The 16004-nt window shown below is 36.6% G+C and overlaps 3 protein-coding genes across 3 annotated transcripts; all 3 read right to left on the bottom strand.

The window, feature by feature from the left end:
• Positions 1 to 758: 758 nt before the first annotated feature.
• On the bottom strand, positions 759 to 3841 carry LOC130472240 (replication protein A 70 kDa DNA-binding subunit B-like). The gene is made up of 9 exons (XM_056842758.1): positions 3683 to 3841; positions 3330 to 3603; positions 3163 to 3250; positions 2943 to 3064; positions 2758 to 2836; positions 2555 to 2684; positions 2303 to 2460; positions 1044 to 1164; positions 759 to 953 (listed from the first exon to the last, which is right to left on the bottom strand). The coding sequence occupies exons 1-9, from the start codon at positions 3839 to 3841 to the stop codon at positions 759 to 761; spliced, it is 1326 nt and encodes a 441-aa protein (XP_056698736.1).
• A 454-nt stretch (positions 3842 to 4295) lies between these two features.
• LOC110781795 (uncharacterized) lies at positions 4296 to 6320 on the bottom strand. Its single transcript, XM_021985846.2, has one exon. It carries the CDS (start codon positions 6318 to 6320, stop codon positions 4296 to 4298), a length of 2025 nt encoding a protein of 674 aa, XP_021841538.2.
• A 69-nt stretch (positions 6321 to 6389) lies between these two features.
• On the bottom strand, positions 6390 to 7804 carry LOC110781797 (uncharacterized). The gene is made up of 2 exons (XM_056842757.1): positions 7600 to 7804; positions 6390 to 7201 (listed from the first exon to the last, which is right to left on the bottom strand). Exons 1-2 carry the CDS (start codon positions 7802 to 7804, stop codon positions 6390 to 6392), a joined length of 1017 nt encoding a protein of 338 aa, XP_056698735.1.
• Positions 7805 to 16004: the final 8200 nt, after the last annotated feature.

The following is a 16004-nucleotide window of genomic DNA, read 5'->3' as shown; positions in this document are numbered from 1 at the left end:
CAGATTTAGCACAAATTAAACACAATAAGTCTGTTTAAGATGTTAAGTTGTTGCTAGAAATATATTCTTGACCCATTCATTTGGAAGGATGAGGTTGGTTCTATGATCAACTATTCGAAGAGCTGTTATGTATGCAGTTAAGCCTACAATTGAATGAATCTCTAAGTGGACGATAGTGCAAAGCAACAAAAACAGAGGAATTGGATGTCAGGAATACGAAGGCATGTCATTTGGGGACTGGAATGGAGGCATTATTTCTGTGTTTAGCTTCTCCATGGCATAGCTACTTCAAGTTAAAGCCCTGTTCTTCTGAACTTTATTTGGCTGAACTGAACTTAATGGAGTTGAACTGAACTGAACTAAACTGAAATTAATAGAATTGCAAAAAAGTTCAAAAGAACAGGGCCTAAGTATTCTTAGTTCTCCCCTCATCGGCTCTACATCTTTCTTAGCTTAAGCTCTACTAGTATTTTATGCACGCGATGCGTGCGTGCATTTTAGAAATTTTATTGTGCCTAGTATTTCATGCGTGCGGAATTTTAAAAAAAAATTTCCCCTAAAAATCATTCGCAAAGTCCATATTTTGCGATATTGAGGTCATATAATACTCGTAGCTTTACATGACGAATGATCGAATCTTATGACCAATTAAAGCTATTAAAAAACTTAATAGTATTTTGATACAACTAACATATCCCATCGAAAAACCAAAATTGAAGTACTAAAGTATAGTTATTAAACATACAAAATAGTAACTATCACTTTCTTCTTTTGCTCGCAATATATTTGTTTAACCACATGCACTCCTCCGCCCAATCGATATGTAACACATAACCAACCGTATACGAATGTTCAGGATTAAAAGCTCCAGTTGGTGGATGTAGCACCCATGAAAAAGCTCTGTTTCCGAAACATGCAAATACTTTTTCCATCACTCGATTACGTCCGTTAGGCTGCATGAACGTTAAAAAATATATTGCGATGTAAAACCAACATGAGTTAATTATAAAAAGAATTATGTTGTTAGAGTATTAGATTGAAACCTGTTGAAGTACTGATTTTACTTCAGTAGCTAAACAACCTAAAAGGTGTTGTGCAAGATCGTGTAATATTGTGACTTTCAAATTACCACTTTTATCAAATATGGTAAGTCGAAGCAGCAACCTATAAAACGAAATTAAAAAAAACGGATATTTCATGAAATACCCCCGAGTTTTACCATTATTCACCAAACGCCCATCAAGTTTCAACAATTCATAAAATACCCCTCACAAATGACTTAATACCCCAAGTACCCCTTTATGACGTCATCATCCCTAATTAACTCAATTAACATCTAATTAACCCACCCATTTACCCATTTTTCATAATTGACCCATTTTTTTTCCTTTTCCTTTTACTTTTTTGCTTCTTCCTCGACCCTTCCTCTCCCCTTCCTTCTTCCCTTTCTGCCATTGAAGCCACCACCACCACCTCCTAAAGTCGTTGCCTCCTCCACCGACGAAACTCGCCTTCTCTTCGCCCAGATTTGAACCGCAACCCCCTCGCCTTCTTCGCCAGAAATTTCTGTTACCATAGATTGACGACGAGTGTGGCGGCGACGTTTGAGCAAAGTAAGGCGAGCGAAGGTGAACCATGAGGAGCAAGATCTAACCGGAGGAGGCGCGGCATTTGAGAAGAATACAAAGAGCGGAGGTGCAGCATGAGGAGCGGGATCTGACGGAGGAGAGGCGGCGGAGGAGGCACTGCAAGATCTGAAGGAAGGAGGCACAACGGCGTCGATTGGGAAGATAATGGAGGAGATTTGGAGAGTCGGTGATGGTGAGTTGAGAAAGAGGTGGTGGGTTGTAGGGGAGGTGAGAAGGAGACAAAAATGGCTGTGAGCAAGGGGGCAGCCATGGCTCCCTCGCCGGAATCCTTGAGGGGGGGTGGGTTAATGGAAAAAGGAAGGGGAGAGAGAGAAAATAAGAAATAGGTGGGTTAATGGGTGGGTTAATGGGTTAATGGGTGGGTTAATGGGGGATTAGGGGGTAATTAGGGATTAGGGGGGTTAATTAAGGATTAGGTGGATAATTAGATCGTAATTGGTTGATTATGAAGATGATGACGTCATAAAGGGGTACTTGGGGTATTAAGTCATTTGTGAGGGGTATTTTATGAATTGTTGAAACTTGATGGGCGTTTGGTGAATAATGGTAAAACTCGGGGGTATTTCATGAAATATCCGTAAAAAAAATTACTATTATAGATATTTACCAATATATAATGTGTGTTTAAGTATAATAGAGATTTAGATAGTTACCTTGGGATAGTTACAGTGTTGTTGATATTGATAGATTGACATTTTTGTAATCCTTGAAAAATGACAACCTTTTTTAGGCAACGATTGCATGCTTCATAAATGACGTTATCAACATCATCAACACGACATGCATATGCGGCAACTCGACAGTATTGTACCTACAAAAAGAAAAAAGCAAAGTTAGAAAATTAAGTACATAATATCGTATTTAATATGTTGACAACACTGAAACTTCAAGGTTAGAAACGATACATTTCTCACAGTAGGAAATTGAGATAATCGGATACGGGGAGTATTAGAAATATCAATCGATGACTTTAGCGAAAAAGTCGACGAACGAAACCAATCTCTCCTTATCTTTGCCAGTTTTTCCGATTTATACCTATACGTGACAAAACTTGTGAGCATAATACTTAAGGTGATGTTGTACATGAATTTGGCGAAATTGTGCATACCATGTAGATAAGGATGTTGTTTTTTCATTAACTGGGTTAACATAAATCCTAGTGTGGTATCCCGTGGAAATATATGTACCTGTTTGTAATTATCAATTAGAAATATTATCACATATGAATATTATACTTTGAACTACATATTAAAAAGACTACATTTACTATCTAATTTAATTTGGATGATGTACCATGGAAGTTCTTGACATGCAGACCACATGCTACAATGATTGGACAAATGTCCACATGATTAAGATTTTCATCAAGAACGTGCGCAAAATCATTCCAAAGTGTTAATTTAATAACAGTCCAGCTGCAAGTAGAAAGTAAAATAATATTAAGACAAATTTATCGAAATACAGGTAAGTTCGATAAGTAATTAACATTATGCATAGAATTTAGGGGACTTACGTTGTATCCATTATTGCCACGTCTCGCTTGAATGAATTTACACCAATATTCTCAATTGGTGAAACGTATAGGACCAATCCCATTGCATCTAAAAGATCATCAATGTTTCAATTAATAAACGACATATGCATGATAAGTAAATATTGAAAAAAGGCAAACAAAAGTACCATAAACTCTACTGGTACAGTCGATGTGACAACTTAATCTGTTCAAATGAACTAAATTATAGTGGAATGAAGGTATGGAAATGTCATCCTCCTCTTCACGTATCACATTTGTTTCTTCTTTAATGATCATCTGTTTCCAATTGGGGACAATTTTGTTTTTCCCTTCAGCAAATACCACTTGTAAAGCAAGGAGTATATAAATGAATCCCTCTTGAAACCGTCCTACAAAATTTTCAATTGCGGGCTCGAAAATATTGCACTGTATGCCCTCACCCTACAAAAGAAAACACATGTAAAAGTTATGATATAGTTCAGATTCAATGAGAAATTGAATGAAGCGTATGGTCATCTACCTCAACATCGACAAAAAGCATTTTCCATGTTTTCTTAGGTGTTCCTTTATGGTTGTAGTTGAAAATATCATAATTGCGAATCAGTCGGGCTCGTACATCATATCGTTGTACCCCGCTAGGATATAAATGTTCAAAAGTTGGATAATGGTACTCTGTCATCCTGTATTGTTAGTGCAGAATAAAATTAGAATTACATAAACCGAAATTCACAATGTATGAATATGTATATCACATGAAAAGAAAGCTATGTACATTAATACATTTAATTACTCAGATATATAAAACTCACATCTCTTAATTAATTCGTCCGTAACTATATCGTAAAGCAATTATTTATTATAAAATTCATTGGAAAAAATACGGCTAACGCTGAGTAACAAACTACTCATTGTCAAGAGTACAATAACGTTTATTACATAACTGGGAAATAAAAAATAATGCTTAAATTCCGTATCTCTAATCATAAGACAACAAAACTTCTTTGTACACAATATTTTTAGTGAATATGCCTTCACAACCTTGAACCTTTCCCTTTTCTACCACAATCTTTGTCGTGTTCTCTGAAATTCCTCGTGATAATGCTACATATAGCTGTCCGTGGCTAAATACATGATCAGGGAGGTATATGCCAACATGTGGAATAGTTTGTCCCTGAGACTTGTTGATAGTCAAGGCAAAACTCAACTTCACAGGAAATTGCTTTCTGACCATCCTCGAATGGCAATTTTATATCTTCAGCGGTTTTCAAGGGAATTCTTGGCAAAAACACTCTGTTTCCCCTAGAATGTCCGGTTAATATCTCAGCATCAATGAAATTGTCCTTTAATGAATGGAAAAGCAACCGTGTTCCATTGCAAAGACCATGTTTAGGATCAATATTTCTCAAAAGCATTAAAGGTACCCCAGGTTTCAGGGTGAGAGCATGAGGAGGCAATCCCGACGCAGAAATCGAATTCAAAAACTCTTGTTGATACAAATTTCTCTTATCTTCAGGAACAGAGTCAAACGAATAGTACATTTTTCCTTCTCCGAGAAACTTTTCGACAACCTTATTATTTATCCTATCAGCGTCTTCGTTTAGGGGTGTGATGATTGCCCTTTCAACTATAAAATTTCCATCACCAACGTGCTCACTTAAACTCGGAAAGACCTGGTCGATCAAAGCCTCGATCGAACTATCTGCCACTGTTGGTATAATCATGCCAGTTGGTAACCTTATCATCTGATCTGAAACAGTAGGTTCATTACCGTTCCCAACTGAGAGTAAGAAATTAGCAAAGCCGCTATCATCTCGTGATCTCATATTTTCTCTCAAACGCAAAATACGAATGTGTCTCCACATAGGGGACCTGACAAAAGATGCGTCAATCATTTGAGCTTTAGTTCCATTTCGAACCACCGGTAAAACCTGTCTGAAATCACCACCGAACACAATAATTTTTCCCCCAAACGGCAAGTCGTTCCCCATTAAATCCTTGAGTGACCGATCAACAGCTTCAAATTGATATATGTGTGTCATTGGGGCCTCATCCCATACGATAATGGAAGAATTTTTTAGGAGAATTGCAGTTTTAGAACGTTTGGTGAATGAGCAAGTTGATGAGCTATCAGGATTAAGTGGAAGCTGAAAAGTCGAATGTGATGTTCTTCCCTGGTGCAACAACGTTGCTGCAATTCCAGACGTTGCAGTGGGAATAGCTATTTCGCCTCTACTTTTTACAGTAGCAAGAAGGGCTCTGTATAAAAATGTTTTCCCGGTGCCGCCAGGACCATCAACAAAGAAAGAACAACCAGCCTTTGAAATGACAGCATTCATTATTGTATCGTATGCAATTTGTTGGTCACTATTGAGAGTGGCAACGCATGCTAAATCCTCATCTGGAACCGGAATAGAAAAGTACTCCTCTATGATAGAAGGAAGCTCGCCTATGTCATCAGTAGTTTCAGGTAAACTTGGCAACTCCGTGTAGTCAGAAATCCTTTTTCTGAGCGGTCGCAATAACCTATCCAAGTCCTGCAAAAGTTTGTTAGTGAGAAAAACACAATTGTTTGTTGTGTTGGAAGTCGGATAATCCTCAACCATGTAAGGGAAAAACTCATCCCACAGTGAACGCAATCCTGTTGGTTGGCAATATACCAAGATGGTTGCAAATAATCGACGTAATGCAGTTGGCATTCGTACCGAACATGCTTCTGAAAGACATTGACGAATGCTTTCATCATTTTCGATTAGACCGAGGGCTTCAGCTGCAGCCCTGAATGTTGGGTGTGTGACACCATTGACCGTTCTTAAATGTTCAAACGACGTAGGCCCCCTCACATGATTGAGTAACATTCTCATATAAAACCGTTCTCCTTCCAACGGTGAAGCTACATATAATCGACCCAAAACCCGTTGTTGACTTTTTCTCTTTTGCCATTCACGTGAAGTCGATAACCACCTGTAATGATCTGGAAATTCTCGATAAAGATATCTCCTTGCATTTGGATCAACCGAATTCATCTTGAAAAATTCAGTGAGGATCGTCTTAGAGTTTCTTGGGTTCTCTAACACGCTTGAGATTGGTTGGTTCGCTTCGAACCTCACTTGATGCATGTTTGGCAAATGAACCTGCAAACGGTCTACGGAAGGACACATTCTAGTCATGGGAAATTTGTAAAGTTTCCACATAGCTTCGGGTGCACAAATCCACCGTGCATCAACATATTATGCAATCTCATCTCCAGTATGAACTTCCATAGTGACTATATCTGAACCCTTATGGATGTACTTATACAGATATTTCACACACTTGATGCTGCTGCATATCTCAATATTGACGTGGCAATCATATTTTAGGAGCAAAAATGGATTATATGGGACTACCCACCGATTATCTACACGAACTCGTGAATTTTCACGCAATGGTACTGCTGGACGATCTTGTGGACGGCGATAAAGAGGATATGAGTCATTGCCTTGCTTTGTATCATTGGAGAATTCCTTGGGGAATCCTTTCTTACAACTTCCTTGTTTCATACATGGGGATTTGTGGTTGAGAACACCACATGGGCCATGAATCATATGTTTAAGAACTGCCTTATACAATTTTGGTTCCACTTGTTCATCGGGAATTACTGCTCTCACAATCTTGTCAAAGTCATCCGGAGTGGTTAGCTTGTCATTCTGATCAAGAATCAATAACATATGAACTTGTGGAAGACCCCTCTTTTGGAATTCAATCACATATACATAAGCAACAACCGTTCCGAGGATGCCCCTTTCTAAAACATCCTTTTCCAACTCTTCAAGTTTAGCATGAAAAACCCGTGTCAACAGGTCTGGACGATCGTTTGGTACTTGTCCGGCCAACAATTCTGATTGTATCTCTGGCCAAGACGGGTTGCATGTCATTGTAAGAAATATATCGGGCTTGCCGAACTTATGAACCAATGCCATGGCATCTTGATACCTCTGGTGCATATCTCTTGGACTTCCTACGAATGAAGATGGTAGTATGGTCCGTCGTCCAACATTTTCTGCAAATGGACATTATATACACAAACTTTATTGCATGTGAAACAATGTAATATAATCGATTCAATTAAATAAATGTGGACCTGTGTTATGCTCTCCAGCATGTAAAGAATCCTCTAAACCCTTGTATAAATCAGCACGTATCTTATCTTGGTTGAGTGCAATCCACCTCAAATTTTTGGCTTACATTTTGACACAGTTATCGACAACAAATTTTTGGAGTAGACGACCGCCTCTCAAGATTAGAGAATCAAGATTTTGACGCATCTATATCACAAAATACTTGTTTTGGTCAGAAAGGTATAAGTATACGATTTGTAGGATAAGTCTTAAAAAGAGTTATTAGAAATATGCACCTGAAACATGTATGCATAGAATTCCCGGCATGTCAACTTTTTACCAGTGGAACTTCGACTGTTTAAATCCCAGCCGTAAGAACCATAAGGAAAAAGTAGAGGATACTGCAGTGGGTCATAATAACCGGCAGTGTCTTTGATATAACTCAGTTGCCCAGTTACTGACTCTATCATGATATCCCTATCTTTCAAGTTGGAAATGTCATCACCGCCAACGACAATTGCTGCTACTTGGGAAGCTGTCGGCATTGAGTATTGATGTTTATTTGTAGGTTGCTCTTTGATGACAAATTTTCAATCATTTAAGTCACTACGCTGAGCAAGATGACGAAGATTGTGGACAAAAGGATTGTGAGCATTCAAAATATTCTTGATTCTGTCGATGACTTCGAGCCGCAATGATGAGTTCTTGGCTGCACGATTTTCATTTTCATGCTCAGTATCGTAAATGTAGAGTTGAAGAAACCGGGGACGATCTTCTGCGTTCAAAGGTAAGAAACCTCCAATGCGATGGTAAATTGAACCTTGTGCACGAAATGTGTACACGCCTTGACGCGCATTTGCTAGTTCGTCATCTAAATGAACTCCCATTGAAGTGAATGAAAATACGTGGTTGTATTTACGGATGTTTTTCCTAAAATGAGTCCCATATTCCGATTGATGAGAATATAGATCAAGCATATCAGCGGACAATGGAAAATCAGGTAAGTTAACCTTCCCGCTTAAGCAACATAGTTCAGTAGATTAACAATGGAAAAGGCGTGCCTGGCAATGTGGACATGTTTTCATGGATGGCAAACTGAATATAGGAACCCCATGACTCTCGTGGTAATTTCTTGCACAATTTCTATAACCAGTTCTCCCTAATGTCCAGACCCTTATATCATCAGAGAAAGGGTTTGATATGTTGTTGGTGTCGACTGCACCACTTTCACCGGCATTGAATAATAGGCCAGGCATACGTATTTCATTCTCCGCCTCAACAAAATGCGGCATGTCTCCATCGTCTGAAGTAGGGTTTGGTATACGTGCATTGGTTGTACTGCTCTCGCCAACACAAAAGAATCGATTGGGCATATCTCTTGAGTTTGATGTTGGGTCTGATATGGTCAGATTGGTTGCCCTACTTTCACCGACACTAAAAAATTGATTTTCAAGATTTGCCCGAGTATCGAGAAAACGCAGTTCATCAATAGGTTGCACTGCATTATAAAATCGTGTTTTTGATTAGTTAGGTAAGTGGTCATTTTTACAAAATTAAAATGAATGTTTTATGTTCAGATTGCTTACGTTCACGTCTTTCACATCCAGTCGTGACATTATTGGCACGATTAGTGATGTCTGCCATAGCCCTTCGAGCTCCCAAAGTGTTGGGAGTGTTGTTAACAATCATAGGCCCTTCTAAACATGGCCTTTGGGGTTGACTCTCAGGGGATGCTATAGCATTTGATTGGTTTTCAGAGGCATAGCTGAGTCTTCTTTTCGCATTTCGACGATCTTTTTGTTCTGGAGTGAGTGATTTTCTTTGTTGTTTCTTTTTATCCCTCCATATCGATCTTTGATCTTGCATACATTGATCTCCGTTCTCGTCCATAATAGAAATATAAACTACACATATGAATTTGGTTCTTATAAGTTTTGTATATTAAATATTATTGTAATATTGATATTGCTGTTTTTTTTAATTTACTAATTAAATTTAAACGTTAATGTCTCCAATTTAAACCCAATATTTCATAGTTTTTCAATATCCCTTTTTATAAATCACTAACAATCTCAAAAATTTATTTACTAATTAATTTTTTTTATTTTAAAAATATTATTTTTAACTTGTTATTTAGAAAATAATCGAGTTTTTCTAACAACTTATGGTACTGCAGACCTTTTTTGTACTGATTATTTGAACCACAAAGTTTGTATTTAGATTATAAAATTCTCACACAACTTTAAAGTAGAAGTTTATATTTATAGTTATCCCATCAGTACCGGCCTAACAACACTCAGCCCTTATATTCAAGCCGGCCCATTTAAATTTTGATTTCATTTCGTTTCGTTTATCTGATTTTTATTTGGGTCATTTTATATCTTCTAACCCTATCTCCTTTTTGTGCTCCCCGCCGCTATCCTCTCTATCTTTAACCTATTTGCTTTTGTTCTCCCCCTATCTCTCTCCTAATTCGATACTTTCCTTCCTTTTCTCTCCTAAACAATTGTTTTCAGATGCATGTTCATTCATCTATTTGAATATCTCAGCAAAAAAAGGGCGAGGATTTGTTGGAAAAATGGCGTGCGCCGACGATTACACAGGTATGTTCCCTTCTCTTCGTCTTAAATTAAATTAGGCGTATTAGGACTTCATTTAGTATTTTAGGGTTTTTTTAACAATTCATGGTGTTGGGTTTATAATCTGAATTTTTTTCATGCCGGAAATCGATTTGTTGCTTAGTTGTAGGTGTATTTCGTTTTCTTAATTATTGGTTAACTAATGTATTTGGATTTTTTTGAATTTGCATGGCGTGTCCCTCCATGAATTGGAGAGAGCGGTGCAGGAGCGGTGCAGGGGCGGTGGTGAGATGCGCGAGGCGTTTGTCGAGGCGCTGGTCTATGATCTGTCCGAGGCGATGGAGGCGATGGGAAAGGCAATAGGTACCATATTTCGTTTTATTTATGTCTTTTGTTTTCGAAATTTCACAATCTGGTTTTTTTCTTTGTTTTTTGAAATTGGGTTAGTCGATTTTTTTGGGTTTCATGTTTGAAATTGGGTTATTCGATTTTTTAGGGTTTCATGGTATATTTGGTGATTACTAGGTTATATAATAGAGAGTTTTTTCTGGTATTATTTTCCTGAATTAATTGTTAATGAATATTTCTTGGTGATATTTATTATAATTAGGGTTTATTATCCATTTTTTAGTGGGTGGAGGGCGGGTCTTCAATAAATAATAGGGATGATTTCGGTTTAACTATCTCTTTTGATTAAGAAACTTCTGAATCTGATATTTATTTTCTTGTTTGAAATTGGGTTATTCGATTTATTAGGGTTTCATGTTTGAAATTGAATCCAATTTCAGGATATCAGGTTATTGTTTTGATTTTGGGTTATCGGTCATTGAGGTAGTAGGGTTTCATGAGGGAAATTCATTTATATTTCGGGATTTGAGATTATTAGATGATTTTAGCTTCTGGGTGATTGAGAATTGAGGGTTTCTTTGCTGAACTTAATCCCAATTTGGGGATTTGAGGTAGTTTTTTTGATTTTGACTCTTGTTTCCTGCTGAACGGTTCATGTTTTTTATTATGGAGTTGCTGAATTTCACTAAAAAACTTTGTTTTATGATGTAATTGTGATTTTTTTTCTCGATTTTATTATGCTTAAATTGTTTTGATTTTGGGTTATCGGTCATTGAGGTAGTAGGGTTTCATGAGGGAAATTCATTTATATTTCGGGATTTGAGATTATTAGATGATTTTAGCTTCTGGGTGATTGAGAATTGAGGGTTTCTTTGCTGAAATTGATTCCAATTTGGGGATTTGAGGTAGTTTTTTTGATTTTGACTCTTGTTTCCTGCTGAAAGGTTCATGTTTTTGATTATGGAGTTGCTGAATTTCACTAAAAAACTGTGTTTTATGATGTAATTGTGATTTTTTTTTCTTGATTTTATTATGCTTAAATTGTTGTAATTGGTGGTTTTTCACTATGTTTGCCTCTTTCCCTACTATTCTGAACTTCGACTGGTTTTATTGGTATATTTGGTGATGAATTAGATGCATGAACATCTGAGGGTATTTTAGTAACCTAACTTTTGGTGTCCCCCATTGACTGGGTTATATATAATAGAGATTGAAATTTATTTTCTTGTTTGAAATTGGGTTATTCGATTTATTAGGGTTTCATGTTTGAAATTGGGTTATTCGATTTATTAGGGTTTCATGTTTGAAATTGAATCTAATTGTTCATAGTGAAATTGGGTCATTCGATTTATTAGGATTTTAGCTGCTGAACGGTTAATGTTTTTGATTGGGGTTGCTGAATTTCACTTAAAAACTGTGTTTTATGATGCAATTGTGATTTTTTTGTTCCGATTTTATTATGCTGTAATTATTGTAATTGGTGGTTATTCACTATGTTTGCCTCTTTCCCTAATATTCTGAACTTCGACTGGTTGTGTTAATTCTAGTTGTTTTCTTCCTGTGAACTTCTTCCTGGTTGTGTTGTGTTAAATCTATCAAGTAAGAATTAAGAGTCTTATTTCCTACACCCCCATTGAGTAGTTGTGTGGTTTAAGGTACTTTATAGTTTGTTACTAAGGCATAATACAACACATAATGTACTACTGCTCAACTTGCACAAAACTTGTTTGATAATTTTATAATATAAACATATAAGTTTTATCTCTATTGAATAAAAGCTATTTGTCCTACGAATGGAATTTGAAAAATAACAGCTTATCTCTATTATAATAAAAGCATGAACATCAATATGTAATAATTAATTGAAATCAATAAAATCATGCATATTACTGTCGTGTTGATAGATTGATGGGGCACATACCTTATTCTGTTGATTATTGTAGAACTTGATGAACTTAACACGCAACTTGCGAACTTTAAACAGTTATTATGATCTGTGTAAACCATGAATTATTGTTAAGTACTTTATATTTTGTCAATAAAATATAAAATTAGAGATTATCAAATAAGAAATTAATTAAAATATGTAATAATTAATTAAAATCAGTTAAAAGCACTCAAGTACATTGACATTTCCTTGACATGCAAAATCTGTCAACAAAAGTTCTGAAAAAAAATCTGTAAACCTGTCAAACACACGTCTTCCCTCCCTGCTCCCACACGTTTCTTCTTTGAAAAAAAAAGTGTGTGTTCACACTATTTTTTTTTTATATTCAAAACACAATATTTTATAAACTAAAAACTACTAAATATAAACCTTTATTATCTAACATAAAAATATATCTTGCAATATAAATAATAACTAGAAAAAATACCTCAAACGTATTTTTTAAAACATTTTTTTTTAATATGAAACATAATGAATACAACATTGTTAACTCTGCCCAGAATTTAATCAACTTCATCGTCTACCTTCATTCAAATTGGATCCACAACTAGAAAAATTATCAAAAATACGTTAAATCAGAAGATCAACCACAATTAATCAAATAAAAACAACGTATTCAAGAAATTAACAAAACTAAATCAAATTAAACATCCGAAAATCAATGGTGAAGGCTCGAAAGAAATACCGCAAATTGGATTTTCTTCTTCTTATAAATCAAGGGTGAATGGAAATTTACAACAACAAACAAATCTAAGATTTCAGAATTGAGATCAAATTTTTGGCACTACTTTGTAAACATCGACCGAAAAAAAAGGAAAAAGAAATTGTTAGGGTTTGAATTTGAAATTCAAACCAGAAACCATATTTTGGGGAAATTTTGGGATGACTCATATGATGACATGGCTACGATGATGTGGCTTAGACCAGTAGATGAGCAGTGTATGCTTGGCCCACATACACACAATGTATGTGTAGCCTTTGCGATATACAAATGTTCAAAACTGAAGAGAACCTCTGAGAATAATATTTCTTTAATACATACCTTATATTTTTAAATCTGCAAAATAAATAAAAAAAATAGTGTGTTAGGTAGACAGATTTAATTCACATAGCATTAAAATTCAAAATAAGCATTTGTGTATGCATAAAAATTTTCGCAATGCATAAACAAATGTTCGAATAAACAAATGTTCGAATCTGAAGAATGGCTCTAATTCATTTATTTTTTAAAGAGTTAAATGTTTAATCTTGTTGTCATGCATTAAAAATCACGCATTACTATTATTCAAAATTTGTTTAATTTCTATTTTTATTTTCTTGCAAGGATTTGTGCGAGAAGTGTACTTACATGTATGGAAGCGATTTCAAGAACAGTGACGTGGTTTTCCCGAGAATGGCTTTCGAAGAGAATCAAAATGGCCTGAGAATGACTTTTCAGTGTGGTTCACTGGAGAATTTTTCAGAATTTTCGGTTTACTTTGTGATTTCATTTGTTTCCTGAATAAGCTGGATTAATATCTCTAATTGGAATAAGCTGGATTAATATTTGTTTCCTTAATTTTTAAACGAAAAACCAATTGTAATATTGTGTAATAATTTATTTCCTTAATTTATTTTTCTTGCCTGATTTTAACTATCAATCAACGTGATTTGGGCATAGATATTATTCTGTGGGCCATTAATCACGTTTTGGGGCGTTAGAAAATGGAGTGGTCTGGCACACTGTTAAACAGGGAAGGGTGTTTTCGTAAATTTGTTGGGGGACACGAAAAGTTACTTTACTAAAATGCCCTCAGGAGCTGGCTTATAGAATAGAGATGAGCTACCACCTCGCATTTCAAGGCATGTTCATGCTCCTCACTTTAGCAGCCTTCAAACTTTAAATACTGGAACTCGTGCAAGTTCAGACGAATATTTGTAGTGCTTCTCAATATTTCTTTTGGCGCTAGGAGGGGGACTTTCTAGACACTCTCCTTAAACACAAAGTTAGAGGACCCAATTAATCCAAAAGATAGAATCACCCACCTCAAAAACCAACCCAAAACCCACATCAAAGCCACAGTTCTGCATTTCTCAAGATGTCGGACACCACAAAAAACCATCACCTCCCAAGACTAAGGCAACTCCAAGCCAGATCATCCAAGCCCCAACTGTCGCCTCTCTAGAGCGTATAGGAGCTCAGTTCTCTCCAGACCAAATGCGTATTGTCCTGGAAGTTCTGACATTCTTGACCCAACCCACCCTGCAGGTTCAGACCAAAAGATACCCCCATAGGTAGAAGGGGAGCAGAGAAGGAAACGCCCCAGACCTAGAGAAATCCTAACATCTGGGTGAGAAATCTAGAATAAGACAGGGAGGCTGCTGACTCCTACGAGTATGATGCTGAAAGCATAACCCCAGTAGAGCCAGGCTAAGAACCAGAACAGAGGAAAGGTCTAGGCCAACACATAATTCCGTGTTAGGTACTCTGAATCCAAACCGAGCTATAGTTAAACCTGATGACTCCCCTTTATGTGATGAAATTTTATCTGAAAAAATGGAAAAGATAAAAATGCCAACCTGTAAGCTATGAAACACGGGTACGCCTTCCAGGCGCCATTTCCCGTACCGGGTACGAGTATGGGACCAATTCGCCTGGGATTCGTACCAAGAACGAATCCAAAGGGCCGGGTACGCGGAATACTTTTGGGGACGACACCGGTGAAGTCGGGGACGGTATGGGTATGCTTTTTAGGAGGAAGGCACGTACCCAACAGGGTCTTCCTGCTCGCCTTCCTGATACGAGCTTCCGTTGAGTTTTACAGCCTCAAAAAGTGATCTTCGGCATCTATGGTGGTCGGTTTGGAACTCTGGTTAGAGGATAGAGAGAGGGGAAAAGAGAAAGGCTGGGAAGATGAAGATGAACATTGCACTTCTTTTTGTTTGGAAAAGAGAATTAAATTAATGAAAGTTACTTTATATGCCGCGCAAAGGCTACACATACCCTGGGGGTATGTGGGCCCTGCATACCCTGCTCATCTGTTGGACAAAGCCACATCAGCTTTGCCACCTCATCATCCCAAATTTTTCCCAAAATTATTTTTCTGGTTTGAATTTGAAATTCAAAACCCAGAACTTATTTCCCCCTTTTCTTTTCTTTTTTTCTTTTTTTTTCGATGATACCTATGTGATGCAAAACATTTTAATTTTGATCTGAAATCTTAGATTTGTTTGTTGATTTCGAATTTTGGTTCACCCTTGATTTGTAAGAAGATAATCCCATTTGGGATCCATTTATCGTATTTTTTTCGAGCGTTCACCATTGATGTTCGATTGTGTAATTTTATTTAGTTTAGTTAATTTCTGTAATACGATGGTTTGATTTGATTTAGTGTAGTTGATTGTTTGATTTAACGTGTTTTGGATGATTTTTGTAGTTGAAGGTAGACGATGGGGACGATAAATTTCTGGTACGCAAGTAATTTTTGTAATATACTAGCCGCTCCTCTTTTTTTTTTTCTCCCTTTTCTCTCTTCCTCTTTCAAAACCCTAATTTTCTAGGGGCTACCACCAACCATTAGGTTGATGGTAAGCCCATTTTTTCTTGTTTTTCATAGCTTCTGATTTCATGTTCGGAATAAAAACTCCATTCTCTCCCTATTGGAGAGCTTTTTTACCCATTTATTGGGTTAACTGTACCCATTTATTGGGTTTTATCTCTTTCCTTGTGAGAGTTTGGGGCCATGTTTTTAATTTCGCGAAAAAGTTGATTTATTGATGAAGATTTGTGCGGGGTTACAACGGATGTCATTCTTACGTCTACAATCAATTGAATCGAATTTAATTCAATACCAAAGCTACAACAGATCGAAAGACCCCCTCGTTGAAGGC

This window comes from Spinacia oleracea, chromosome 4 (genome assembly GCF_020520425.1).
Source record: "Spinacia oleracea cultivar Varoflay chromosome 4, BTI_SOV_V1, whole genome shotgun sequence".
Classification (NCBI taxonomy): Eukaryota; Viridiplantae; Streptophyta; class Magnoliopsida; order Caryophyllales; family Amaranthaceae; genus Spinacia; species Spinacia oleracea.
This window is presented reverse-complemented; position numbering and strand designations above follow the sequence as displayed.

Coding starts and splice junctions, on each gene's coding strand:
- LOC110781797 (XM_056842757.1), bottom strand. CDS start 7,804: ATGCCGACAGCTTCCCAAGTAGCAGCAATTGTCGTTGGCGGTGATGAC. Junction 7,202..7,599: donor AAACAGTCGAAGTTCCACTG/GTAAAAAGTTGA, acceptor GTCCATTTGCAG/AAAATGTTGGACGACGGACC.
- LOC130472240 (XM_056842758.1), bottom strand. CDS start 3,841: ATGACAGAGTACCATTATCCAACTTTTGAACATTTATATCCTAGCGGG. Junction 1,165..2,302: donor AACACTGTAACTATCCCAAG/GTAACTATCTAA, acceptor TTCGTTTTATAG/GTTGCTGCTTCGACTTACCA. Junction 954..1,043: donor TAAAATCAGTACTTCAACAG/GTTTCAATCTAA, acceptor ACGTTCATGCAG/CCTAACGGACGTAATCGAGT.
- LOC110781795 (XM_021985846.2), bottom strand. CDS start 6,320: ATGTGTCCTTCCGTAGACCGTTTGCAGGTTCATTTGCCAAACATGCAT.